Here is a 26852-nt window from a genome sequence, read left to right as displayed (position 1 = left end):
GCTGGTACGAAAGCATGGGATGGGGGAGATGCTGAGGTCATCCCAGGGCAGCCTCCCGGGAGGAGCCCAGCTGCCCCAAGGTCAGGACCTGGCAGCTGGAAGGCCTGACGGGGGATTGGGGGCTTGGCTTCCTCAGGCCTCTGCCCCATGCCTGCTGCCAAGCTGTGGTGCCAGCGACGGTGCTTTGAGTCTCAGGACCAGCACGAGGCCTCTGGCTGCCCCTCAGCATGGAAGTGGGCAAAGCCAGGGTCCGAATCCCCCACGCAAGGCTCTCCCCTCTGCCTCCGGCCTCCGCGCGTCCTCGCCGATGCCAGCAGTGGCCACAAGATGGCACCGTGCAACACGCTCCAGAACCCCACTGCCCTGTCGAGGGGAGACCAGCTGCTGGCTCCCTGCCAGGGCCCAGCTGGCAGCACAGTGGGCAGCCCGGGGGAAGGCAAGCCCCACCCTGCCTGTAGAGCCGTGGGCCTGTGCTTTCCCTGCCCCCACGAGTCCCACGGCCATTCGAGCACAGGGGTGTGGCTTGAAGGGGTTTCCATTATTTCCAAACCGTACAGCTGGGTTCGGAGACAGACTAAGCGTCTCTGATTGCACGCGGCGGGGCATCGCCCTGGCAGTTCCTTCGAAATAACCCGCCCCCCTTTGGAGATTCTACGCAGAGCGTCCTCACTGCCAAGCCCGTTATTTGAAAATAGCAGGCTGGTTATTTTGAACCCTGGACTCTGCTTTCCTCGGGGAACAGCGCTTATTCCACAAGAGTTCTTTCGAAAGAGCGGGAGCGTGGGCGCTATTTCAAAATAACGACTCTCCTGACTCATTCCCAGTAATGACTCCCCAGTGCTTCCTGGGGCGCTAAGTCGAGCCTGCCTTGGACTCCTTCCGAGGCTTCCCCGTCGTGTGGACACGCTATTTCAGACTGTTATTTCGGGAGTTAGTATTTCGAATTTAGTTATTTCGAAATAGTTTCCAAGCATAGACACGCCCACAGTAACAAACTGTCCTGCTTCCCCGATGGGTGTTTGGAAGCAGCTGGGTCAGATCCTTATAATCAGCAGACATCCAGAGCCGGATGACTGGCTGGCCAATGCTGGGCAAAGCGATGCTGAATGCAGGATTTCAAACACAAGCTGAAGAATTTTGAACGTAAATATTTGTTTTGACAGGGAAATCGATTCAAAAACGTCCACATAGGAGCCACGGACCCTGACAAACAGCCTGGAGGGATGCGAGTTGCTGTGTTCTGAACAGTTGCATCCCACTGCTCTCCTGCGAGCAGCCGCTCCAGAAAATGGAGTTGGAAAGACAAAAGAGGGTGTTTTCCCCCTGTAGCTCCGCGCCAGCTTGGCAAGGTTCCATTAGTGGCCCCAAGGAATGTGTTCTCCTTGAACACCTTTTACAGGCCACAAGATTGGCTGGTCGGGATCTTGGCTTTTGTGGCAAGCAGACACCTCACTTTGTGGCCCTTTAGCATCCCTGCTGCCACCTTCCCCAGGAACAGGCCACTTCCATCTGTGCTGTGTGCATGATGCGGGAGGCTGTTACGAATGGGCAGAGGGCTCCTGCAGGCGACCGCCAGTCAAACCAGGTTGTTGGGGATTCCCGGCTGGATATCGAACCATTCACTTCCCCCCACAAGTTTAGTCGGATTTCATTCTTGAGACCTGGTTGACGGCCATCGTGAGCAGCACCCACTGCACAGCTGAGACACAACTCAAAAGCCAACAAAGCTTCTCACACCCAAGAATTTGAACTGATCGTTGGGCAATGTGATAACTCTACGGACCCACCTAGCTCAGGGGTGCTTCTTCCCTGCTAACAAAAACACCCGCGTCAGCTAATATCCCCCACTTCCATTTGGTTGTCAGTTTCTACTAAGCCTATTAAAATACTGCAGAAGAAAGCCAGATATGTAATTGGGGGCTGTAGCTGGACGTGGCTTTGCCCACCAGTGTCCCAGGAGCTGCCATGAATGTATCCCTTCTGCTTTAAAGAGAATGAAAACTTTCTATGCACAACAATTCTAAGCACAGATCCTACCTTCCCATTCCCGTAATCTCATGCTGTTCTCCCACTCCTCTCTTCCAGAATCTGCCTTCGAGGTTAGGGGAGACAGGCTGGTTATGCTACACTTAAACTCTGCTGGTTTCATTAGCAGGGAAGAACGACAGCAGCCAGCAGTTGGCACAGTACCCCCAATGACCCAGGTGGTTCTGTAGACGTACCATTGTGTCAACAACCAGTTGTCCCTAGATGAACCCTAAACCACTGGTTTTGGAATTGAGCTAGAAAGCTGCTATAAAGAAGAGTCTTCTAGAGCAGCAACACTGCTAATACTGCTTGGCAAAGGGCATTGGGCGGTTTGCAAACCCTACAAAAGTTTTAAAAAAAAGTTGGGAGTTTTGGACATGGGTTTGGAAACTCCTGAAAACAACGGGGTTAAACTGCTTTAAGGTCTCGGCAAAACAGACCTTGGACCCAAGAAGACTGAAAACCAAGCATTCCATTTTTTCACAGGTACATAAGAATTATGTTTACATCCTGAAATAATGCTGTTCTTGGTCTCCCTTCCCTTTAGAATTCTCTGCACCCATTCTCCCTCCATCCAAAGCCCACTGAAGTGAGCAGAAAGTCTCCCTGGATTTTCCTAGAGTATCTGAGAGCCCCCAAACCCCAGAATATTCCCAGTTTCTTCACTTTCAGGGGTAACCAAGACCCTAAGCCCCCTCACACTGGGAACCAGGAAAGCATCTAGAACCTGCATCCATCCCTAGGGGTGTGTAAGTCCTGGCTTGACAAAGCCCTGTCTGGGATGGTTTAGCTGGGGCTGGTCCTGCTTTGGGCTGGGGGCTGGACTCCAGAACTCCTGAGGGCTCTGCCAGCCCTGGGATTCCGTGATCCTATGAAAGCGGCAGAAGAAAGGGATCCCGAGCAGGGGCTGATTGGTGGGCTGGGAAGAAGGGAGCGGTGCTTTCTGGGATCGCCCCACAACATTCGCGTCCCCCACTTGGCACCCAAATGGGGCACGTGCCTTGTGCTGAGGTTAAAACAAGATCACGCGGGATCTCTGGGCTCCTGGAGCCCGCTCTCCTCACTCGGCCTGACTGCCCCATGGGGGGCCGAGCTGCCTGGAGGGCGAGAAAGGGGAACGGAAGAGGCAGGATCTCCCCAGCCCACCCATGCCGGGGGCCGAGCGAGCTGCCGCCCCAGAGCGCCGGGGTCCAGAGGTGCGGACAGCGGGCGGAGGGCGGTTTACACGGGCCGTCCTGGCGTTACGCGGGTTCCAGCGCAGACTTGCAGCCGCGGCCTGAGGCGGGTCCGTTCCCCGCGGCCCCGGGAGGGAGAAGACCGGGCTGCCAGTCTGGCTCTGCGCCTGCCCTGGGTGGCCTCGGTCGGTCTCGCCTAGGCAGCGTGTTGGCTGCTGCGGGGAGGTCTGGCCTGGCTGGGGGTGCGCAGCCCCCAGCCCAGCGCGGCAGCGTCCGGCCCTGCTCGGGAGCGAAGGGGGCGCGCACCCAGGGGCGATCGGAGCTGCTGCGCCAGGCTCTCTGCAGACTCGGGCAGGCACCGCAGCCCGCCTGCTCCCGGCGCCTTTGCTGCCAGCCGCGGGGATTTGAGCGCAAGGAGCCGGCTCAGGAGAGGCCCCGGGACATGGCCCCGGCAGGGCGCACGGCCTGGCCAAGCCCTGCCGAGAGCCGGCCCCGGCGACAGGCTGGGCAGAGCCCAAGGAGCGGAGCTGGGAGCGGCCCGGCAGCCCCGTCTGCCCCTCCGGCAGCCCGCGGCGCGTCTCCGGAGCCGTCCCTGTCCCGCCCCGGGGGTGTCCCCGGCCTGCGGACCCGCCCAGGTAGCCGCATCCTGGGGCCGCCCCCGCTCCTCCCCCCGCCCCCGGCCCGCCCCCCGCTCGCTCTGCCCGCGGCTCCATCCCGGGCTCGGCCGGCCGCGCTGACAGTCTGGCTCGGCGGCAGCCGCGGGCGCATCGGCCGGGCAGCGCCCCCGCTCCGCGCCGCACCTGCCTCGCCAGCTCCGGCGCGCCGGGGACCGGCTGCCCGGAGCCGGGCTCCCCGCCGCCGCCGGGCTCCTGCCCGCGGCTCCCCGCCCGTCTGCGCTCCAGGATGAGCCCGCGGTGCTCGCTGCGCTCGCTGCTGCTGGTCATCCTCGCCGCCTTCTCGGCCAACGCCAGCAACTGGCTGTAAGTGCGGGCGGGCCGGGCGCGGGGCAGGTGCCTGGAGCGGGCGGGCCACTGCGGGGGTCAGTGCCCGGGCCCCGCGGAGCCCAGCCCGCCTGGGCGCCCGCTGCCTCCCAGGTGCGGGGCGGGGATCCTGCGCCCGCCCCTCTGCTGCCGCCGGCTCTGGGCTCCCTCCGCCCGGGGGGCGCACGACGGTGCCGCCGGAGCCCGAGGTGACCTCCAGGGGCTGCGCCCGGAGCTGGCTCCGCTCGGCGGCGGGCTCCACCTGCGGAGCCGCTGCCCGCTGCGCTCCGAAAACGGCCCGGGCAGCCCCGCGGGGCCCCGCCGCTGGGGGAGCCGGGCTGGGTCCTCAGGGAGCGGCCCGGGCTGGAACCGGGGTCGCAGGGGGGTCAGGGGCTGCGGGGTCCCCACGTGGGAGGAAAGAACCCCCCCCCCAGACTGCCCCCCTGCGCCCGGCTTTGCCCTGGGGCCGTGGCCTGCGGCTGGGAGCCCCGGGGCCGGGTCCCTGCCGGGGTGCAGCCCGCATGGGGCTCCCCGGGCTGCGCCCCCCCCGACTGCCGGGCGGCGGGTTGTCCGATCGCTTTCGGGGAGCAGAAGCCGCGTCTGCCTTTGTCCGGAAGCTCCTGGCCGGCCGCGCCGAGGCCCCGAGGGCAGCGCCAGTCCCAAGGCAGCGGCGCTCCCGGGGCTCGGCCAGCGGGGACCGGGCGGGTCTGGTGCCTGGGGAGGGAGAGGGCCTGAGGGGCGCTGGGTCTCCGGCCGGGTTGCCCGGGGAGGGGGCTGCCCCGCCAGTCCCCGCCGAGCGTTGCCCCCTGGCTGGCACCTGCCCCGGGCCGGGAACCAGGCTGCGGGGCGCGCTGGCGGGAGCGCGTTCGAGGCGGGGGCGTGGAGGAGCCGGGGGGGGGGGCGGGAGATGTGGGGCGCACACGAGCTGGGGGGGACACTGCGGGGAGCTGCTGCGTGTTCTAGAAAATTCCTCCAGACGTTGGCCAAGGCTGAGGGACCCTCGACCCGGCCCTTGGGGGAGCACCGGGGGGCCGCGCGTGGAGGGGCGGCGGCTTTCGCGGAACTTTGGCCTGAGTAGCCAGTTCGCCAATTGATCCCCTGGTGGGATGTGAAGAGCCAGGCCCCTCTTCCTCTGAACCCGACTCTCCCCGGGCATGAGCAGGGCTGAACGGCCCGGTGTCTGGAGACGTTGCATTGCAGCTCCCAATGAATAGGGCAGGGCCTCATTATTTCTGCCTCCACTCAACACTAGGCTGTGCCCCCTGCCCCCCCCCCCCCCCCCGCTTTTCCTTTGTCAGGAATTGCCCCCGTCAGTCACAGCAAGCCCCCCCCCCCCCCCCCCCCCCCCGCACACACACACATTGTTCTCTGTTAGCCACAGGTGTCAGTGCTTGGTCCCTTGTTTAACCCAACAGTGGGGGGGGGGGTGCGTTTAGAGGATGCTACCTGTCCCTAGGAGAGCAGGGTGCGGGCTGCTCTGAGCCTGGTGGGGCTCTGTCATCCTTCGGGGGCCAGCTGGAGAAGGGTGCTCATAAAGACATCTGGGTGGGTCAAAGGGGATAAGCTGTCCCACGCTCTGCTACTGGGCTCCCCCTTTTTTCTTTGCCAGGGAGAAAGAGTCGTGTGGCCTGAATCTCTTACAAGTGCCGGGTGGGTTGGAGCACAGGGTTCGGCCGTCTGTGAGCTGGCCCTTGGCTGGCGAAGGCTTGTGGGGGTGTTTTCTGCAGTGGGCAGGACTGGCTGAGGATAATGGCCTTACCAGGAACTTTGCAGGGGAGTTGGTACAGATGCTGCCAGGCTGACTTTTGGGAAAAGGGGAAGATTCTGGAGGCGGACCCATTGCAGGATTGGGGGATTTTTACAGGAACTTGGTACACTCCGGCACTTCCAGGTGGCTCCTGCACTCTGTCCATACAGCACAAACCAAAACCGCTGAATTGGGGTTTCCCACATCCACCCAGCCATTTGGCCCATGTACACAAGGTTACCAAAAACTGAAGGGCCAGCAAATGTGGAGCTGGTTCTCTGCCAGCGGGTGGGGTTTGTGTGGAGGAGGGCTGCCTTGTGAAGTACAAGTGGATGTGTGTAAGAGGGCAGCGTGGTGTGGCAGTGGTGGGGGCGGAGGCTGCTCCCCCAGGGCTGTCCGCTGGACAAAGAGGGTTTGGCTCACAGGAGTCACGGCAGGAGAAGCTGTGTTGTAACCAGCAAAAATGGCCTTCAGCAAAATCTCGCTGGGGAGTAAGATTTTTTTTTTTTTTAATAAGGGTTGGCTGTAGTGAGAGGGATTTCCACTGGCTGGGTGGGATTATGCATTAACTTGTGTATTTGTATTACAGCAAGGCCGAAAAATGCCTTATTCTGATGCGTAGTCTTGGTACCTAGGCCTCTGCACACGTTGTTACCGGAGCTGAGTGTGTTGGAGCAGTACAGTCCACTTGGTTGGAGTTTGAGAAAACAGAGCGTAGGCGGTGGGAGCTGCCAGGGACTGGGGGCTTGTGTGCACAGTGTGTACTTTCTAGGATACCGTGGCTCTCCCTGAGAGCATGGACATGTGGGGATGCGGCGCTGGGGGAGCGACGGGCTCATGTCAGACACTTACTTCCAGGCACTAGTTCCTGCCAACAGCGTGGAGGGAGAGCAGGGATTCATTTCAGTGCTGTTGGAAGAAAAGAACAGCGTCTGGCATAACACATGTCACTAGGACAGTCGACAACTTGGGGGTTTATTCTTTGCCTGTTGGACACAGGCAAGTCTTGCTCCTGATATAAAAAGGACAGGGCTGCCCTCAGGCAGCGAACTGAAAAAAGCACCCTGAAGCCATCAGGCAGTCTGAGGGTGAGTCTCTCTGGCTGCCTACATACCACGTGTGTTCTGTACGGGGCTCTGTAATGCTCTGCTGGATTGTAGAATTGTGTCTTTCTTTAGGGCTGTGTGTACTGCCTGTGTGTGTACGTACAGCGCTGTCCATTGCTAGGGGCCTGGGCACACAGCACGGGGCTTTCTGTTTCGGTTGTGTTACCTTATGCCCCGAGGTCTAGTGTTTGTGTGCGTGATCCTTGAGGTTTGTGTGTAGGTGTGTGTGTTCAATGGCATGGTTCTGTACAGAGTTTGCTTTTCCAGAAACCTGCTGGATTAGTGATTAAGCTCAGTGAGCGTTTCACAAGACAAGGGTTTTTCTAAAGCTTCTTTTAACCTGTCGGAACTCGCATTCCCCAAACGCTTCAGAGACCGACAGCTCGTAGCAAGGGGACGAAACATTTTCACAAACTCCCAGCTTTGCGAGGAAGAGCCTTGAGGAGGTAGCTGGGAAGGGCTGTTTGGATTGCTTTGTATGCCGTGTTTGTGTGTTTTGTAATCTGTAAAGGATCTGAGGATCATCTGGAATGACTGACCTGCAGGGCCTCAGAGGGATCGCTCTGATAGAGAGGCTTTCAGAGGTGAAAGGGAGTTTGCAAAATTTGATCATTAATCAAGCCAAGATACTTTATATCTTTATATAAACCTCAGGCCTATTGTGTCTGTCTCTGGCTGTTGGGAGTTGCTGCTGGGTTTGCTGCATGTCCTGGGAATCTCTGCCCTGAAACCATTGCCAGGTTTGGAACTAGAAACGTCCTCCTTTCCGGTGACACCTGTAGCCCTGTCCTCCTCCTTTCCAGGCTCCGTGGAACCCTCCCTACTGGAGTGAAAGGTCAGTGTCCGCAGATCTGAGCCCTAGAGTGAGCGAATGTCCCAGAGGAGGGTACATCTCCTTTGGCCTCTGCTTGCCTCTCCCAGTTGGCCAACCGTTACTTCCAGCAGTGCTTGATTTGTGCCAGAGCTCCTCCGGGCCGGGCGGTTGGTGGCCCCAGCACCTCTGAGCTTGCTGCGTTGGTTATGAACGTAAAAGGCTGCTCTGGCTCTGGGACCTCTTTCCTTGCAAATGAAGCGTTAGTTGCCAGAGGAGCACAGAAGCGTGCGGCACACGTGGGAGTTTCACTTCTGGCCGGTATGTGGCTTTTGTTGCTTTTCCCCATCGTGCATTGCAGGGGTTACTGTGGCTGGCCTATGGACTGAATTCTAGTCTTGACTCAATGCTGATTTTGCACTAAAATATTCCTACCCCTGCACACTGTGCATGCACTCAACCCCCCCGGTTTGTATGTGCCGGGCATTTGCCAGGTGGCATAGGGTTGCTAGATACTTTAACAAAAACTACTGAACGTGGCGGGGAAAAAATTGGTTGAACAAAAAAAAGGAGGGCAGGGACCAAAGTCGTTGAGCAAAAAAACAAAACAAAATGGGGGACCAAACTTGTTGAGCACAAAATGACCCCCTCCACACACACAAAAAAAGAGTCACTGTGCCTTTAAATCCCCCCGTCCCCACCAGACACGGCAGGGGAAGAATGTCCTTCCATCCGAGAGAAACATGTCCGGTATTTTCTGTTTTTTTTACTGGACAGAGGCTGTCCAGGCCAATCCCAGACACCTGGCAGCCCTAGGCGCAAATGGGACATGTGCGGCACTTTTCTGGCGGGGCGCTCCGCGGTGCACTAGCTGGCACTGGAGAGGGGAGTCTGACTTCTGACACCAGGTGTGGAAATGAAACTGTCACAGAACCACTTGGCTGCAGGTTGCAATCGAGCGGGGGAACCTCAGGCAGTACGCGGGCCGGCACGCCGAAGCCTGATTCCTTCGGACGGTGCGTTTGACACGGTGTGACGGGGGGTGGGATGTTAGGGGGACTTTCTCAATGCTCTAGAGAGAAGATCTCTCATGTGTGGAGAGTCCTGGGGACCCACTCATCCAGAAACCACGAGCGACTGCCTTCCTTTCTGTGCTGGTCTCTAGCTCCAACTGGGCTGATCTCCAGGAGCGTTGCAGGAGGCTCTCCATGTGCTGTAAATATTCTGAGATGTGGTTGTGCTGCTGTATAACAGGGTGTGCCGCCAGCAGCTCCTCTACCCCCTATTTACAGGGGTTAAAATGAGGCAGTAACATTTCCCTCTGGGCTGGGATTTGGCCTGAAGCGCCAGGAGCACAGTTGTTGTTTGTTGGGGAGGGGAGGAGGAAGTGGGGAGGTGTTTAAACTTTAGGAAAGTGGATTTGACTGTTCTATGAATACTTAACCTGTGACTTACAAATTGAGGCCGGCTGTAAAGCTGGTCTCTGTGGTCTCATTCTGTTTGCCTTAGAAGGCCCGAAAGGAAGGAATAAGGGTCTGTCTTTCTACAGCCCCTTTCATGCGGAGCTCTCGCCGCGCTTTGCAATCACAGGCGCTGGTTCTCCTCCGCCCGGCGCCTCGTGGCATGGGCACCTTGGCGCAGTGGGTGCTGCAGTGAGTGCAGCATTCTCATTTGGTAGTGCTTACTCGGCTGATCCTGGGGCAAATGGCTGCCCGGAACTGGGCCTTGGGTTGATAATTCCCCCTCCCTTGACTCTCTGGTGGTCTCTGCTCTCCCGGCTCCCTTGACAGAGTTCGCTTCCCTCGGAGGCTTCCGTAGTAGCAAGAGGCCCTGATGCTCAGATCTGGCTCAAATCCATTCATTGTGAATTTCAGCTAGTCACTGCCCAGCTGTGTCCAGTCCTGGTACTGAGCCGCCCAAGGCTGTGCTAATTGATGTCTGGCTGCTGAGCCCGAGGCGCTGGTCTGGTACGGGTGGGGGTGGCTGGAACAGAGAGGCACTCCTGGCATATCCCTTCTCCCTGGTCGCTCTCCCTGTGCCCGACCTTACGGAGGCTGGTTACCTGGGACTGTCCCCTCCGGTCACACAAACACCACAGGCTAGGCCCATGGTCTCTTTCCTGCCCAGTGCCTTGCAGGGAGCGCTTCCTTGGAGCAGGAGGACTGACGGACGAGGAGTATTCATAGAATCACAGAGCTGGACGAGACCTCAGGAGTCATCAGGTCCAGCCCCCTGCCCAAGGCAGGACCGATCCCAACTATTGTAGGAGAGAAGAGATCCGAGGACCTGCTCTGGGAACAAATTCTGGGAGTGGAATGGGAGCTCCCTTGTGCTGCCCCAGGGCTCCTTTTGAGACCCACCATCAGTGTTTTGCCACTTTGTATTTTGCTCCTTAGTAATGAGGGAGGCATTGGGTTGGCCATTCAGCCTCATGCAGCCAGAGCCACCCTTCCACGGAGGGCAAGAGGAGGAAGAGCTAAAAGCTACAACTTACCCCGCAGGACGTCTGAATTTCAAAACATACGAAATCCTGCAAGAGCTGATGACAAGCCCCGTCGGCTTTAGGAGTCTCAGAGGGGGATCCGTGTTAGTCTGTAACTTTAAAAACTACTTTTAAAAGCGCAGTGAGGCGGCCTGTGGTACTTTAGCGATTAACCAAACTATCCATCTAGTGTCATGAGCTTTCGTGGGCAAAACCCACTTCCTCAGATGAGATGATCTCGAGTTTTCAAAAACACAAAAAACAAAAAAAGGCAAGTGGCTTAAAGGGTTGTATTTTGGTGGGAGAAAAGCATTTGGAAATTTGCCAGGCCACAGGCTTAGCTGAGTGGGCAGAGTTTGAGCTCCTGTTAGAAGCTAGTAACACCACCACTCGGCAGGGCCTAGCTGGCCAGGGACCCCTGGGACTGTGTGTCAGGACGCCAGAGGTAACTTGCTCTATCGTGGTGGGCAACTGCCTTAGACGGGGCTTCTTGTGCAGGTGGTGAATTGACTGGCTGGCCCGTCCCTGGCTGTGAAGGAGGGTGTCTGAGAAGTGACGTGACATCGCCTGCTGGGCCCCAAGGCCAAAACAATAGCAAGAGAAATGGACGGTGCTCTGCCTTGCTACTCGCGTTGCCTGGGATGCTGAGCCGATAACGGAGCCTGCGCTGGGCGGTTACACTTGCAGCTATTTGTGTCGCTCAGCTGCGGGCGCTGGAACACTGTGGATCATGGGGGCACTGGGAGCCACTGAACCAGACTGTAAACTCTGTATAAATGGAAACCACTTCAAGCCGGGGGGGGGCGTTGACCCCCCCCCTCTCCCGCACGCACACACGCACGCACATGCACTCGTTCCAGCGTCTCTGGTTCATTGCCGTCCCTTCCAACGACGCGTGTTCTCGGCTGGCCCAGGTGGAAGCCGTCTGCTGACTTTCTTCAACCCCTGAAAAGCGCCAAACAAAAGGAAGAGTCTGCTGGACTTTCTGTTCATCTTTCCCAAGGCAAGTTCACTAACTTTCATGATATTTTGGGGGGGAGGTTAAGCCCTGGATCCTGGAGTCATGTGAATCCCAGGGAATCCCAGCTTTCACTTCAAAAGGTTTCAGACCTCTTGGTTGCAGAGGGAAGCGTGAACACGTGACCTAAGTGTTCCCTGACGGCGCAGACCAGAAGGCAAATAAAACCCCCCAGTGCGTTAGCTTGTCCAACAGTCTGATGACCTGGGGGGCCCTGACTCAGGATATTTAGACACTCGGGTTGGCAATATCAGAGGCTGTAAGAAAATTGTGGGCAGCGGTTTTGTGGTGGCAACTCCAAGTTTTAGCAGACGCAGCAACTTCTTATAGCCGCTGCAGATTTCAGCACTGCCAGCACTTGGCTGCTGCTGCCGGCTCAGGAGCAGCTACTGCTCATGTACCGAGGAAGTCGCAGCGGAGGGTCAGTATTGTGAGTTTGGTGCATTGATACTCAGTGAACTCCCAGGAAGTCCTCTGCAAGTTAGTGCTGCTCTGGGGCCTGGCAGCCCACCAGGGTCGGCCATGGAGCAATGGCCTGGTAAAGTTGGACCCTATCTTTCCTGAGCTGAAGATTGTGCAACAGGATCAAGTCGGTGCCAATGGCACTTTTCTCCTGTAGACTCAGAGCAGTTGGACCGTTCTCAGCCCTGCACGACAGGCGTGCAACAGTCTCAGCAGCACAAAGACAGAGTCAGCATTGACGGTATTTCTCAGGCTCTGTGACCGCTCTGGCAAAAAAAACCTGGGCTCAGTGCAGCAGTGTGTGGAAGGGCACGTCAGCAAGTGCCAGCTTGCAGCAATACGCTTGCAAGGTGTGCGGCTTGCAGCAGTGCATGTGTGCAGTACAGAGCGGTATGCAAGGTGTGCGGCTTGCAGCAGTGCGTGTGTGCAGTACAGAGCGGTATGCAAGGTGTGCGGCTTGCAGCAGTGCGTGTGTGCAGTACAGAGCGGTATGCAAGGTGTGCGGCTTGCAGCAGTGCATGTGTGCAGTACAGAGCGGTATGCAAGGTGTGCGGCTTGCAGCAGTGCATGTGTGCAGTACAGAGCGGTATGCAAGGTGTGCAGCTTGCAGCAGTGCGTGTGTGCAGTACAGAGCGGTATGCAAGGTGTGCGGCTTGCAGCAGTGGGTGTGTGCAGTACAGAGCAGTATGCAAGGTGTGCGGCTTGCAGCAGTGCGTGTGTGTAGTACAGAGTGGTATGCAAGGTGTGCGGCTTGCAGCAGTGCGTGTGTGTAGTACAGAGCAGTATGCAAGGTGTGTGGCTTGCAGCAGTGCGTGTGTGCAGTACAGAGCGGTATGCAAATTGTGTGCGGCTTGCAGCAGTGCATGTGTGCAGTACAGAGTGGTATGCAAGGTGTGCGGCTTGCAGCAGTGCATGTGTGCAGTACAGAGCGGTATGCAAGGTGTGCGGTGTGCAGCAATGCGTGTGTGCAGTACAGAGTGGTATGCAAGGTGTGCGGCTTGCAGCAATGCGTGTGTGCAGTACAGAGCGGTATGCAAGGTGTGCGGCTTGCAGCAGTGCGTGTATATTAGTCGACTAGTTGCTTCCCCCACCTCTATCAGAAAGAGGCAGCAAGGGGGTAAGAGAAGGGGTATTTCAAAGCGCCAGCACCTCTTGAAGCCTGGGGCCAGAGCCTGGGCTCCACGTGGCGCTGCCGCTTTGGAACGCCGCACACAGCCAGCTGGGGTGTCCTCAGGCTGCACACGGTGTTTCAAAGCGGAAGCGCCACATGGAGCCTAGGATCAGTTGGGCTCCGTGTGGCACTGCCGCTTTGAAATGCCGAGGGGAGCCTGCTATTGGGCTCCTCGCAGCATTTCAAAGCAGCAGCACCGCGTGGAGCCCGGTATCAGCAAGAGTTCCCAGCTGACCCCGGGCTCCACGTGGCACTCTCGCCTTTGAAGCGTAGCAACATCCCTAGGGTTTTGCTACGCTTCCAAGACGGAGGCACCCTATCAACTAATCGAATAGTCGTTGCAAAACGCATCAACTGTTCGATTAGTCAATTAGTGACTAGACAAATGACCTAGACAAATTAGAGGACTGGACCAAAAGAAATCTGATGAGGTTCAGCAAGGACAAGTGCAGCGTTCTGCCCTTGGGACGGAAGAATCCCGAGCACTGGTACAGGCTGGGGACTGAAGTTCAGCAGAAAAGGGCCTGGGGGTTACAGTGGATGAGAAGCTGGATAGGAGTCAACAGGACACCCTTGTAGCCAAGAAGGCTAATGGCAGATTAGGGCAGTAGGAGGAGCGTTGCCAGCAGATCCAGAGAAGTGATTATTCCCCTTTAGTCGGCTCTGGTGAGGCCACATCTGGAATACTGTGTCCAGTTCTGGGCCCCCACTGCAGCAGGGATGTGGATGTGGAGAGAGTCCAGTAGAGGGCAACGAAAATGATCTGGAGGCGGCGGCACCTGACTTTTGAGATGGTGATATCTCCCATTACAAAATAATACAGAAAAAATGCCTGCCTCTGGCAGGTAGCAGAGGGTTTGCCTAGGTCGGATGCTGCCACAGAGCCGGGGATCACTCATGGCCGTGGGTGAGAGCTCCCAGAGTTACCTGCAGAGCCTTAGGCAGACGCTTGATGTATCGTATCCACCTCTGGCTGATCCCTGGGTTTATCCCCATGCGCCGGCAGCACACAGCTTGGACGACTCTCGGGCGGCTGAGCGCGTCAGTGCATGACGTGGTACGTCTGTAGTAGCACAGAGACATTGCAACATGCCGTGTGTTGTGCAATGCACTGACTGCTACCACAGAGCAGCGTTCGTGTGTGGGCTGACAGGCGCTGGAGGGGCGTGGGTGGCTGGCGGTGGCAGCCGGGCAGCGTGTGGCCAGGCACAACCCAAGGAATGTGCAGAACATTAAGGTGGACTCGCCAGCTGTTCACGAGGCGCCCTCTCTCGCGGGCAGCTCCAAGCCCATCAGGCCCCCACAGGAAGCGAGGGATCCTCTTCTCCATGTCCACAAGGTCGCTCTTGGAAGAGTCCCTGGGGGCAGGAATTGCTCCAGCTCCTTCTCCCCGGGGAGGTGGGGGTGAGAGAACCTTCCAACTGCCCCACTTCCAGGGGCATCCAGTCACTCAGCGATGCTCTGAGCTCCCCCCCCCCGGGTCCAGGGGAACCGCCATGCTGGTGGCGGGCCCAGCGGGAGGGGAGTAGGCCCAGGTAGGGAGACATCTCTGGTGAGGAGGAGGCTCCTTCTGCTGTGGGCAGATGCTGGCGCGGGGTCTCCGGTTCACTCCCCCTCCCCAGTTCTGGCAGCCTCTGGGGCTGCTCCAGTCACGCTCCTTTGATTCCAGAGGCCCCAGTCCAGGTCTCTGTCCTGCCTTCCATGGGGCAGCGTCCCCGAGGCCCAAGCACCTCCCTGCTCCTCGTGCTGCTCCCCCCACGGCGACTGTCTGCCGCCCCCCTGGTCCGGCCAGAGCGCGATGCTCCCTCCTTGGGGCTTAGCCAGCGGCGGGGTCAGAGGGCCCTGCTCAGGCTGTAGGTACACGGGGAGGAGATGATTTCTGATGGCAAAGGCAAAGGCAGCAGACGATCCCGTGGAAGGGCTAAAGGGACAGACCTTTAGCAGCGATGGCAATTAACCATCGGCACAGCTCAGCCAGCCCGCTGTGCAGCCGCCATTCGCTCGCTTGCTCTGCCGTCCCGTTGGGCTCCAGGCGGGAATGCTCAGTGTGACGTTCTCTGGCCTGCTCTCCACAGGCCCCTGACCAGCTGGGAACTTTGCTTTGAAAACTCAGAGACGGTCACTTGGAGGGGCCTCGGCCCTTTTGAGCGCGTGTCTGGGAGGGCGAGAGAGGCTCAGTTGCGTGACACGGGCCATTGGCAAACTGGGCAGCTGCCTTGCTCTGGCCAGAGACACCAGCCTGGCCTGGTGCACGTGGTTGTGCGCACAAGGGTCATGAGAACCGGCGACCCTCCTGGGCCGTGTGCAGGGTGGGGAGGAGGGAGATGGGGCAGTAACTAGAGCAGGTGTCCGAGTCAAGGCAAGCAGAACAGTTAAACCAGAACACAACCCTGGACTGCATCTAATCCCAGCCAAGCTTCCCCTTGTCCTCCCTAGTGCTGTACCCAGTCTCCGCCTGTGCCCTAGGCAAACTCTTCCCCAGCCCAACTAATCCTATTATTGGGGGGGGGCGAGGGGAGGGTTCCACGCTGAGTTTTCCGTTTAATTCTAAGACAAATTATAAATTTGACTCTGAATCTTTCCTAGCTCCACCTGCCTTCCTGCTAATTTTTGTGGCCCTTTTAAGCTCCCTTGGGTTTGTTGTCTGTCAATGGGATATGGTGGCGTTAGTCACAGAGATGGCCTCATGCCTGTTCTCTAGGATAGTCACAAAACAAGAACTTTAGAGACATCAACATGCCCAAAGTAGATTAATGTTTAAAAATTCAAATGGCTTCTTCTCTCTAAGGGCTCATCTAGACGACGCAGAACAGTCGAAAGACGATATGCAAATTCCACGGGAATGTGCATATCTTCTTCCGGGCACACTTTTGAAAGCAGAGCTTTCGAAAGTGAAAGTAGTTTAGACACAGCTTTTTCGGCGAACCCCCCCTTGTCGAAAAGCCGCTTAAACCTCAAGGGGGAGTTTGCTGAAAAAGCCGCATCTAAACGACTTTCACTTTCAAAAGCAGATATGCAAATTCCCGTGGAATTTGCATATCTTCTTTCGACTGTTCCGTGTAGTCTAGATGAGCCCAAAGACACTTGCTATGTCTTCCCTGATCTCTGTCTTTATTGAACATCCCAATGACTCAAACTTCTGTATTTGTCCACTACAAGGAAATTATCTTCCCCTGATTCCTGCTTTATCTGCATGGCATTCTCTGTCTTGTTCTTCACCCCTGCAGTTGCTGTTTCCTTGGGTATATCCACTATATATTTTAGAGAGTGTGTCTGTCTGTTTGATCGAGAATGCCTCCTAAACAGTAAGAGCTAGGATCACCAAATTTGATAGACAGATAACTTAAAGCAGTTTAAGGGTTTGGTTGTGCAAGGACAATGGGTATGTGCTTGGAATGGGATTGCTTCTCATAAAACCAAAGAGAAAAGAGACACCCACCAAATCAAGTACAGTCCTCAACATTGGCATAAGTGGGTGAATATTGAAAGAAACTGAACCAAGATGAGCCAGAAAAGTCGGATGAACCTGCAGTAGGATTGTTTCTCAATAACCTTACAGAAAAGAGATAAAATGGAGAAATCTGGAGTAGTGCTCTATTTTGGCACAGATAAATCAATGCTCAAGGTTTGAAAATTAGAAGAAAATGTTATTGGAAACCAAATTGACGATAGTTCTTTTTTGTTAAAACATAGTGAATAGTAATAGATTATAGGGATGGACAAAAACTACACTTGATGGAATTCTCATTTTAAAAAATACTAAAACAATTAAACAGAAAATTTGTAATAGTCCCTTTTTTAAAGAAATCTGAAATAAAAATTAATTTAATAAAAATAATGCTGTCTTGTTGAAAAATACAGTCACTTAAATAAAACTTAGTAAAACCAGTGCAACTTTTATGTGGAAGAGCCTTTTCTGGTTTTAAAACAGGGAACTACTGTGGTGGGTAAATTCCTGAGACATAAAGACTGAAAGAGAGAGGAGTAACAGGTATTACAGTGCGAACAACAGCAGGAGAGCTGGAACAGTTTCTGTAGTGCGGGTGCTATTGAACCAAATGTAAACCCTGATATAATAGAAACCATTTCAGGCCAGAGAACGTGGCAGTCCCCTTATGAGCAACAGAGTTCCTAAAAAAAAAAAAAAAGCCAGCTAGCCCCCTACAAATAGGCATAGCAAAGGAGCCATAGGCCCAGGAACAGACAGGAAGGAAAATAGCTATCTGAAGTAGGGTCTTGTGACTTTTCTGTGGTGCCTGGCAGTTGGCTCAGTGTGCTGAGGGACTTCACAAGAGGAACAGGTCCCCTGGAGACAGTCGATATGTACGGCTGGAGAAATTTAAGCAAAGTTTTAGAGAGTGATTCTGGGCCATCTTCTGGCCTTGAAAGATTTTCCAGCTGGTTATGTGAGGAAACAATTGGAAGTGGCTTATAGGGTCCCCTACTGTGGGGCCCAAACAGTGCTTGGGTTATGCATGTGGTCCACATGGTTCAGGAAGGCCCAGCTCCTGACGTCCCGTGGCTCAGCACTCTGGCTTCCTGTTCCTCATAGGATCTGTTTGCTAATTTGGATAGAATCCTGGAACTGGAAGAAACCTGGAGAGGTCATCAAGTCCAGTTCCCTGCAGGACCAAGCACCACCTAGACCAGGGGTTGGGGCCACGGACCCACAGAAAGGTCAGTTGGGGCCTACACACAAGTGAGAAGCCAAAACAAAACAAAGCTCATCGACTTGGCTCCCCACAGCCACCACAACAAAGACACCACATCATGCTCAACGCAGGGTGCCCAGGCTCCCCTTGCTGTCGAGCCCCACGGGAGGATGCCGACGCCTGCTGTGTGGCAAACCAGCACTCGTGCTCCATCCCCACACAGAGGGGCTGCCGAGCCCTGAGGCTTCTGGCCCACGGCATGGAGACTGGCACGTGGAGAGAGCAAAGCAAACCAGGGGCTGGAAGCAGCCCGTGGGCCAGAGGTTCCCCACCCCCGATCGAGACCATCCCTGACAATGATGGAGATTCCACAACCTCCCTTTATTCCAGGGTTTTAACCACCCTGACAGGCAGGAAGTTGTTCCCGATGTCCAACTTTAAACCTCCCTTGCTGTAGGTTAAGGCCATGGCTTCTTGTCCTATCCTCAGGAGTTAAGGAGAACCATTTTTCTCCCTCCTCCTTGTAACAACCTTTTAGGAACTTGAAAGCTGTTCTCCTGTCCCCTCTCAGTCTTCTCTTTTCCAGATTAAACAAACCCAGTTCTTTCAGTCTTTCATGTTTTCTAGACCTTTAACATGGACCGTCTGCAATTTCTCCACATCTTTCCTGAAATGTGGTGCCCAGAACTGGACACAATACTCTAATTGAGGCCTAATTAGCGCAGAGTAGAGCAGAAGAATGACTTCTCAGGTGCATCTAGACTGAGTGGCCGCTTTTGCGCAAAAACTTGCCAGCTGTCTACACTGGCCGCTTGAATTTGCACAAGAGCACTGACGTTCTAATGTAAGAATTCAGTGTTTCTTGCACAAATACTTTGACACTCCCACTCAGGGATAAGCCCTCTTGCTCAAGAATACTTGCGCAAGAGGGCCAGTGTAGACAGGCACCTTAATTTTTTGCACAAGAAAGCCCGATGGCTAAAACGGCCATCGGCGCTTTCTTGCGCAAAAGTGTGTCTATACTGGGCATGGATGCTTTTGCACAAAAGCACTTTTTACACAAAAGCATCCGTGCCAATCTAGACACTCTTTTGCGGAAATACTTTAACGGAAAAACTTTTCAGTTAAAAGTATTTCCACAAAGTCATGCCAGTCTAGATGCAGCCCTCATATTTTGCTCTCAGCACTGCTCTTAATACGTCCTATAATGATGTTTGCTTTTTTTGCAACAGTGTGTCACTGTTAACTCATATTTAGCTTGTTATATTTAGCTATGATCCCTAGATCCCCTAGATCCCTTTCTCCATCCTAGACAATCACTTCCCATTTTGTATGTTCCTTCCTAAGTGAAGTACTTTGCATTTGTCCTTATTAAACTTCATCCTGTTTACCTCAGACCATTTACCTAGTTTGTCCAGATCATTTTGAATTACAACCCTATCCTCCAAAGCACTTGCAACCCCTCCCAGCTTGGTATCATCTGCAAACCTAATAAGCGTATTCTCTATGCTATTGTCTAAATCATTGACGAAAATCCTGAACAGAACTGGTCAGAAAACAGACCCCTGCAGAACCCCACTTGTTATACCTTTCCAGCACAACTGTGAACCGTTAATAACTACTCTCTGAGAATGGTTATGCAGCCAGTTACGCACCCACCTTATAGTAGCCCCATTTAGGTTGTATTTGCCTAGTTTATTGATAAGACGGTCATGTGAGACCATATCAAATGCTTTTCTAAAGTCTGGGTATATCACCTCCACTGCTTCTCCCTTATCCACAAGACTTGTTATCCTATCAGAGAAAGCTATCAGGTTGGTTTGACATGATTTGTTCATTACAAATCCATGCCGGCTGTTACCTATCACTTTATTATCTTCTAGATGTTTGCAAATGGATTCCTGCATTATTTGCTCCATTATCTTTCCTGGTACTGAAGTTAAACTGACTGATCTGTAATTCCCGGTGTTGTCCTTATTCCCCTTGGGTATGTCTACACTACCCTGCTAGTTCGAACTAGCGGGAGTAATGTAGTCATCTGCAGTTGCAAATGAAGCCCGGGATTTGAATTTCCCGGGCTTCATTTGCATGAAGTCGGCCGGCGCCATTTTTAAATGCCGGCTAGTTCGAACCCCATGCCGCGCAGCTACACGCGGCACGGAGTAGCTAGTTCGGATTAGGCTTCCTAATCCAAACTAGCTGTACTCCTCGATTAGAAGCCTAATCCGAACTAGCTACTCCGTGCCGCGTGTAGCTGCGCAGCACGGGGTTCGAACTAGCCGGCATTTAAAAATGGCGCCAGCCGGCTTCATGCAAATGAAGCCCGGGAAATTCAAATCCCGGGCTTCATTTGCAACTGCGGATGACTACATTACCCCCGCTAGTTCGAACTAGCGGGGTAATGTAGACATACCCCTTGTTAGGAATGAGCACAATCTTTTCCCTATTCCCATGTTCTGGAATCTCTCCTGTATCCCATGACTTTTCAAAGATCATAGCTAATGGCTCAGATATCTTCGTAATGGAATCATTGAATATTCTAGGATGCATGTCCTGAGGACTTGAACACATCTAACTTGTCTAAGTAATTTAAGTTGTTCTTTTCCTATTTTAGCTTCTGAACCTACCTTCTTTTCACTGGTTTTCACTATGTTAGAGTTAGACATAGGTAGATTAGTGATAGAAATGTAGCCGTGTTAGTCTGGGGTAGCTGAAGCAAAATGCAGGACAATGTAGCACTTTAAACATTGTCCTGCATTTTGCTTCAGCTACCCCAGACTAACACGGCTACATTTCTATCACTAGTCTACATGCAAGGCACTACATTTAGCCGTTTGGAATGGAAATCCATCAACCATACGAAGAAACTTGCACAGATACAGACAGACATCATCTTTCTATCCAAGTGCAGGAAGATGGACATCGTACCCGAAGGACTGAAAGTGAACAATCCATTAAGATCAACATACTGCACTGACTACAGTGAAAGACTCTGCCTCACACTATCCAAGAAATTAAGAATAAACCATCTTGTTAGTCTTTAAAGTGCTACATTGTCCTGCATTTTACATAGGTAGATGTCGTAGGTGCCCAATCACCCCCAACCCTGTTGGTGAAACCAAAATAAGGAAGTCATTGAGCACCTCTCATTTCCCCATTTTCGGTTGTTTTTCTCTCTTCATTGAGTAATGGATGGGCCTACCCTAGACTCCTCTCACTGGAAAGGAAATTCATCGATTTCAAGGCCCGGAGAGACAATGATGATTGTTTAGCTTGGCTGGATGTTTAACACACAATTCCTAGGGCAGATCTTCTAGCAAAACACCCAGTCCTCGTTTCAGAAAGGTCAGTGGAGAGGAATCCACTGTGACCCCTGGTAAGTAGCTCCACACAGTCGGGTGCTGGGACACTGGATAGTGTGGGTGCTCACTGGAGTAAACTGCAAACTGCTTACAATGGGAAGCACTTCGAGCCAGGGGATGCTGCACCCATGAGTCCAGCACCTGTGCCCCCACTTCAGAATTTACACCCTATTTCCAGTCTGAATGTGTCTCACTTCAGCTTCCAGCCATTGGATTGGGTCACACGCTGCTACACTGAAGAGCTGTTATGAAATATTTGTTCCCATGGAGGGTACTTGTTCGACACGCTTTGCTCTTACAAATCCACACTGGCTGTCACCTATCACCTGATTCCCTTCCAGATGACTGCCGAAGGATTCCTGAATTGTTCTCTTTTTGGTAAAGATATGCAATAGATGCAGTTCTTCGACTCTGTCACTCTCAGGCTGTGTCTAGACTGCAGGCTACTTTCAGAAGAAGCTTTTCCAGAAGAGATCTTCAGAAAAAAACTTCTTCCGAAAGGGAGCGCTTTTTATTTGTTGTTTGCTAATTAATTATTCTTATCTGCCTCTTTTGCCTATCCAGGCTTTAGGTACTTAGGGTATGTCTACACTTCCCTCCTAATTCAAACTAGGAGGGTAATGTAGGCATACCGCACTTGCAAATGAAGCCTGGGATTTGAATTTCCCGGGCTTCATTTGCATAAGCCGGGCGCCGCCATTTTTAAATCCCGGCTAGTTCGAACCCCGTGCAGCGCTTCTAATCCGAACTAGCTGTACTCCTCGTGGAATGAGGAAACCTAATCCGAACTAGCTACTCCGTGCCGCGTGTAGCTGCGCGGCACGGGGTTCGAACTAGCCGGGATTTAAAAATGGCGGTGCCCGGCTTATGCAAATGAAGCCCGGGAAATTCAAATCCCGGGCTTCATTTGCAAGTGCGGTATGCCTACATTACCCTCCTAGTTCAAATTAGGAGGGTAGTGTAGACATACCCTTAGAGACTATTTGTTTTTCCTATTACATTCAGCTTGGCTTTCCCCTTGATATTCTTTACCCACTGTCTCCTCTTGTCCCCCCGCTCCTCCCATATTTTCCTTCTTCTACCCCTCGTCCCCTCTCTTCTCCCCTATTTAGTTTGGTCCTGGACATCCAATACTCTGGTCATTAATGAAGATGTTGAACAAAACCAGCCCCAGAACCAATCCTTGGGGCACCCTGCTTGACACTGACTGCCAACCAGCCGTTGCTCACTACCCGTTGGGCCCGACAATCTAACCAGCTCTCTCTCCACCTGACAGTCCGTGTATCCAATCCATACTCCCTTCACTTGCTGGCAAGAATCCTGTAGGAGACCGTATCCAAAGCCTTGCTAAAGTCAAGGTATAGCGCATCCACCGCCTTCCCCATGTCCACAGAGCCAGTTACCTTGTCACAGAAGCTAATCAGATTGGTCAGGCAGGGCTTGCCCTGGGTGTCTCCATGTTGACCTTTCCTGATCACTACCGACAGGGAGGCAGCGGGGTATTTACCTGCTTCCTGTCCTAACCTGTGTCTGCCAAGGACCCAGAGAAGGGCAACGTGAGGGGCACCCGTTTTCGCCTTGTCTGTGTGGAGCCACAGAACTTCCTGATGCTGGCCGGGCGTTGCTGGCCATGGAACGTCTCCTCCCACTGACTGTGGCAATCGCACATCTGCAGTCACAGGCCTCTGCAGCTCCTCTCTAGGAGGGTGACACAAAATGGCCCCTTGGCCTCGCTGCTGGGTTCCAGAAGGCCCTCGAGGGGCCCCGGCTGATGCATGGCTTGTTCTGAAGTGGCACTCCCCAGAATGCAGAATGGGAAGGGGGGGGACATTGTGTGCTGCAAGTCAGGAAAGAGCTGCCCTCTGGAACCGGGGCACCGAGGGGGAGGGGCGTGAGAGCCGAAGGGCATCACAGGATTTACATGTCAGAGGAAGGCTGGAGAGCAGGTCGGGCAGGCTCGGCTCGGCAGATCAGAGCAACTTGCAGAGACGGGGGCATGAACTGAGCAGGCCACCACAGGCCAGCCAGCCTAGCTTGCACAAACCTCCCCTCTCCTGGCTGTCAGGCGCTACCCCTTATGGCAGCTTTCCTGGGGGCCCAGCACGTGGCTGGGCCATGGCCCCGCGGAGCCCAGTTCCCACAGGAAACGAGTGATCCCCCAAAACTTCTTACTTGTTTTTGTGCTCAGGGCAGGAGGCTCCTTCCCCTGAGGAGAGACCCCCAGGTGTCTGGGACAGGGACTGAGCTTGCACCTCAGCGACGGAGGCCGTGGGTCCCTGCCCTAGGCCATTGACGTGGCTGCCAGGGCTATGCTGTGTGGTTCAGGACACCGGTTGGATTTGCTCTGTCTCCTGCCGGCAGACCTTCTCCGGGCGCCCAAGAGGCCCCCTACTGGACAGTCTGAGGCCGTTGTCCAAAGCACCTTGCTTCGCCGTTCCCCTCCTTGCAACGAGGGGAAGACGGTTTTCCCATGTTTATCTCTTCAGCGTCTCGGGCTGGCTTCTTGGGGGGTGTCTTGCACTTTGGCAAAGGGTCCCCTGCTGCATCCGTGACCTGGCTGGACTCCTTCAGCAACAGATCTGGTGCTACAACGAGGTCCCGAAAGAGCCAGGGGGTGGTGCATTTGGAAAGCAGGTTCTGTGTAAGGCCATTCTCATACAGATTAGGCCTGTGTTACCTTGGCAGTGTGACTGGGCCGGGTGCATGCTGTGGATGGGGGTAGGGGAAGGTCCGTGTATGGAGCAGTGAGGGATGGGTGCATAGACACGGTGAGCGGAGCTGGAAGCGTGTGGCTAGTCCCCGTCGGGCTGGCAGGAGCTGTGGGCAGTCTGGATAATTTCAGCCAGCCAGTGTGTCTTGTGCATCGGGTTAACAGCTCCTCTCGGGACAGATGCCGTTCTCTGAAACAACATCTTTGCTCTTCGTTTTATCGTCTCAGACAGTAATAACTATTTGTTTGGGAAGCCTCTTATCTGGCGCATCTGCTTGGAAAGGTTTGAAAGGGGCCTGTCACGCTTCTCTCCCTGCACTGCTCTGAATTTCTGACTCCGCCGCCCGGAGAACTCGGCAGAGCTAGAAGGAACATTGGGTCTCTGAAGCAATTTTCTCCTCTCCCATTGGCCAGCTAGAGTTTCCCTCTGTGCCAAACAGAGCTGCCTCTCGCAGCTGCTTCACCTGCGGCACCTCTTTCTCCTGCCAGCGCGGCCGTGTTCAGACCAGTGGCTGAGTCATCAGAGGCGCTGGCTGCGCAGGTGTGGGCAGGGTGAACTGGGGGGGCTCGCCAAGCCACGGGGAGGTCCCCAAAGCGCTGTATGTGGGCATGGCCCAAGAACAGGGAACCGGAGGCCATTTTCCTGGAGTGGGTTAGGAGCTAGGAGTCCCATCCCCCGTCTATGGCCCCGCTCTGGCCTTCCCAAGGGGCCTGTGAATACCATTAGCCGCCTTCCACAGGGAGAAGGCCAAGGCACAGGCATGCGGCATGGAGTTGGTGCCGCAGTTAGAATCCGGTTTTCCTGAGCCCTCCCGTGACTAACCCAGCAATCCGCACGCTCTTTGCACAAGTCTCCCTGTGCCGCTGTGCAAAGCAGGGAGAGATGGGACTGACCTGGCTGGGGGTGATTTCAAGGCAAGTTAATGTCTCCTCGGAAGCCAAGGCGCTGTATTATCTACCCCGGCGGCTGGAACAGAGCAGCTGACGTCCCTCCCAGCCCCCTGCCTCACAGACATCTGCAGCCCCTGGCGTGGCGGGAGGAGGTGGGGCTCCGAGAAAGGGGGCAGTCGCGGTTTGGCTACAGCAGAATTCCCAAGCCAGTAAGGAGTCGCTGAGCAAAGCAAGCCCTCCTCCTGAAGGTGCGTTCTTGCTCGGTTTGCGTTCGCTGGGGTGGTGAGTTTCCCTGTTTGCCTGCGTCTCATTGGCTTCCTATCCCACGTGCAAATGGCGGGCTGGTTCTGAGAGCCAAGCCGGGGTGCCAGGGGCAGTCCCCCGCCAGGCTCTGCCGACAGGGCTGCCATGCCCATAGAACCGATCGGACGTGGACTGAGCCAGCCCCACCGCCTCCCCCTGAGCTGGCTCCACGGGGCTCACAGGGAACGCTTGCGTTTTGCTGACGGCAGCAGCTTGGAGACTTGGGAGCCGACGGGGCGAGAAGGCGCCGCTCTCGTGTAGTCCTGTCTCAGACCAGAGCTGCCCCCTGCAAGGGAAGGGCCCTTAACACAACACTGGATCTGGAAAAGACCAGGGGGTCCCAAGTTCTCCTCCCAAAACCCCCTTGCACTGCGGGGCTTCGACCAGCCTGAACGCTGCTCCCGCTGCTGCATGTTGTTCGGGGGGATCGCACTTTGCATGTTTCTGGCTCACCGCTGCTTTGGGGGTGACTTTAAGCTGTCCAAGCCCAGAGTGGCCGTTAGGACACCCCCTCCCCCGCGCTTGGCCCTGACTCCAGCTGGAGAGAGGCATGAGAGCTTCGCCACTTGGCTGGCAGTGCCAGGCGCCCAGGAGAGGTGCAGATGGCGGGGGGTCCCGGCTGGAGTCTGCTCTGGCGTGCTCTGGGATTGCCCACGCTCCTGTGTGACCAATGGAGCCCCGGACCGAGCCACTTCGAAATCGTGACGGGATCCAAGTGACAGGGCCGGAGGTCGGGCGACGGGAAGAGGCTAAAATAATGGCTCCCCAAGGGAGATACTCCCTCCCCGGGCAGGACGGCCCCCCTCCCATCCAGAGACCAAGAGGAGGGGCCCAGGCAGCGGCAGTGGGGTGACCCTCTGGAGGCCTGTGCTACTGCAGGATCTCCCCCCATGCAACTTTATGGGGAGTAAGTCTAGTAAGTGCCTGCAGAGGGGCCAGGCGGTGAGTCGCTGGAAGTCCAGGTGGGGGTTACATCCCCATGAGACCCCTTTCCCAGCCACTGCCCCTGAGCCAGGCCGGGGAGGAGCGTGCAAAGCAGCAGGAGCTGCAGCCTGTGGGGCCGAGGACACCAGGCAGCAGGTTTCAGACTGATGAGCCCTTGAGGCTCAGTTCCTGAGTGGGACCTGGAGGATGCCGCCTCGGGGGGGGGGTTGCCATGACAGGCTCCTGACTCAGCTGCCCTCCTTCAAGCCCCACTAGAATTCCCAGGGGTGAAAGACCCAGCAGCCCCCACAGCCGGGTCCCCACAGGAAGGTGGGCCAGACCCCCCCCCCACTTGCCAGGGCCGGGTCCCCACGGGAAGGTGGGCCAGACCCCCCCCACTTGCCAGGGCCGGGTTCCCACGGGAAGGTGGGTCAGACCCCTCCCCCCCCACTTGCCAGGGCCGGGTCCCCACAGGAAGGTGGGTCAGACCCCCCCCCACTTGCCAGGGCTGGGTCCCTGCAGGAAGGTGGGCCAGACCCCCCCCCCACTTGCCAGGGCTGGGTCCCCACAGGAAGGTGGGTCAGACCCCTCCCCCCCCACTTGCCAGGGCCGGGTCCCCACGGGAAGGTGGGCCAGACCCCCCCCCACACTTGCCAGGGCTGGGTCCCTGCAGGAAGGTGGGCCAGACCCCTCCCCCCCCCACTTGCCAGGGCCGGGTCCCCACGGGAAGGTGGGTCAGACCCCTCCCCCCCCCACTTGCCAGGGCCGGGTGCCCACGGGAAGGTGCGTCTGTCAGCCCAACCCCTGGCCGTGCCCCGGGCCGGCGGGGAAGCTGCAGGCAGGAGGAGGGACGTGCTTGAGGGCCATGTTTGTGGGGAGCAGGGCACAGCGGGTGCCGAGGGAGCAGTGTGGCAGCTGTGGCTGGCGGCCCAGCTCCTTTGCTTGCTTTGGCCGGCTTGAGAGACCTCTGGCTTCTCCCAGGAGCCTGCGGAGAGGCTGGTACCGGGGAGACCGGACAGGGCCCAAGCCG

The 26852-nt window shown here is 55.6% G+C and overlaps 1 protein-coding gene across 2 annotated transcripts in view; it reads left to right on the top strand.

Annotated features, from left to right (window-relative positions):
- Positions 1 to 3930: 3930 nt before the first annotated feature.
- WNT4 (Wnt family member 4) overlaps positions 3931 to 26852 on the top strand; it is a 34788-nt gene continuing 11866 nt past the window's right edge. Inside the window, exons 1-2 of one of the 2 annotated variants that reach the window (XM_075906076.2) lie at positions 3936 to 4183; positions 10828 to 11332. Coding sequence is in view for 1 of the 2 variants with exons in the window: in XM_075906075.2 (XP_075762190.1) it covers positions 4107 to 4183 (77 nt within the window). In the remaining variant the exon portion in view is untranslated. Of the gene's footprint in view, positions 4184 to 10827; positions 11333 to 26852 lie in introns of both variants that reach the window. The other variant, XM_075906075.2, reaches the window with a different exon arrangement.

This window comes from Pelodiscus sinensis, chromosome 24 (assembly GCF_052426305.1).
Source record: "Pelodiscus sinensis isolate ZL-2025 chromosome 24, ASM5242630v1, whole genome shotgun sequence".
In the NCBI taxonomy this organism is placed as follows: domain Eukaryota; kingdom Metazoa; phylum Chordata; order Testudines; family Trionychidae; genus Pelodiscus; species Pelodiscus sinensis.
This window is presented reverse-complemented; position numbering and strand designations above follow the sequence as displayed.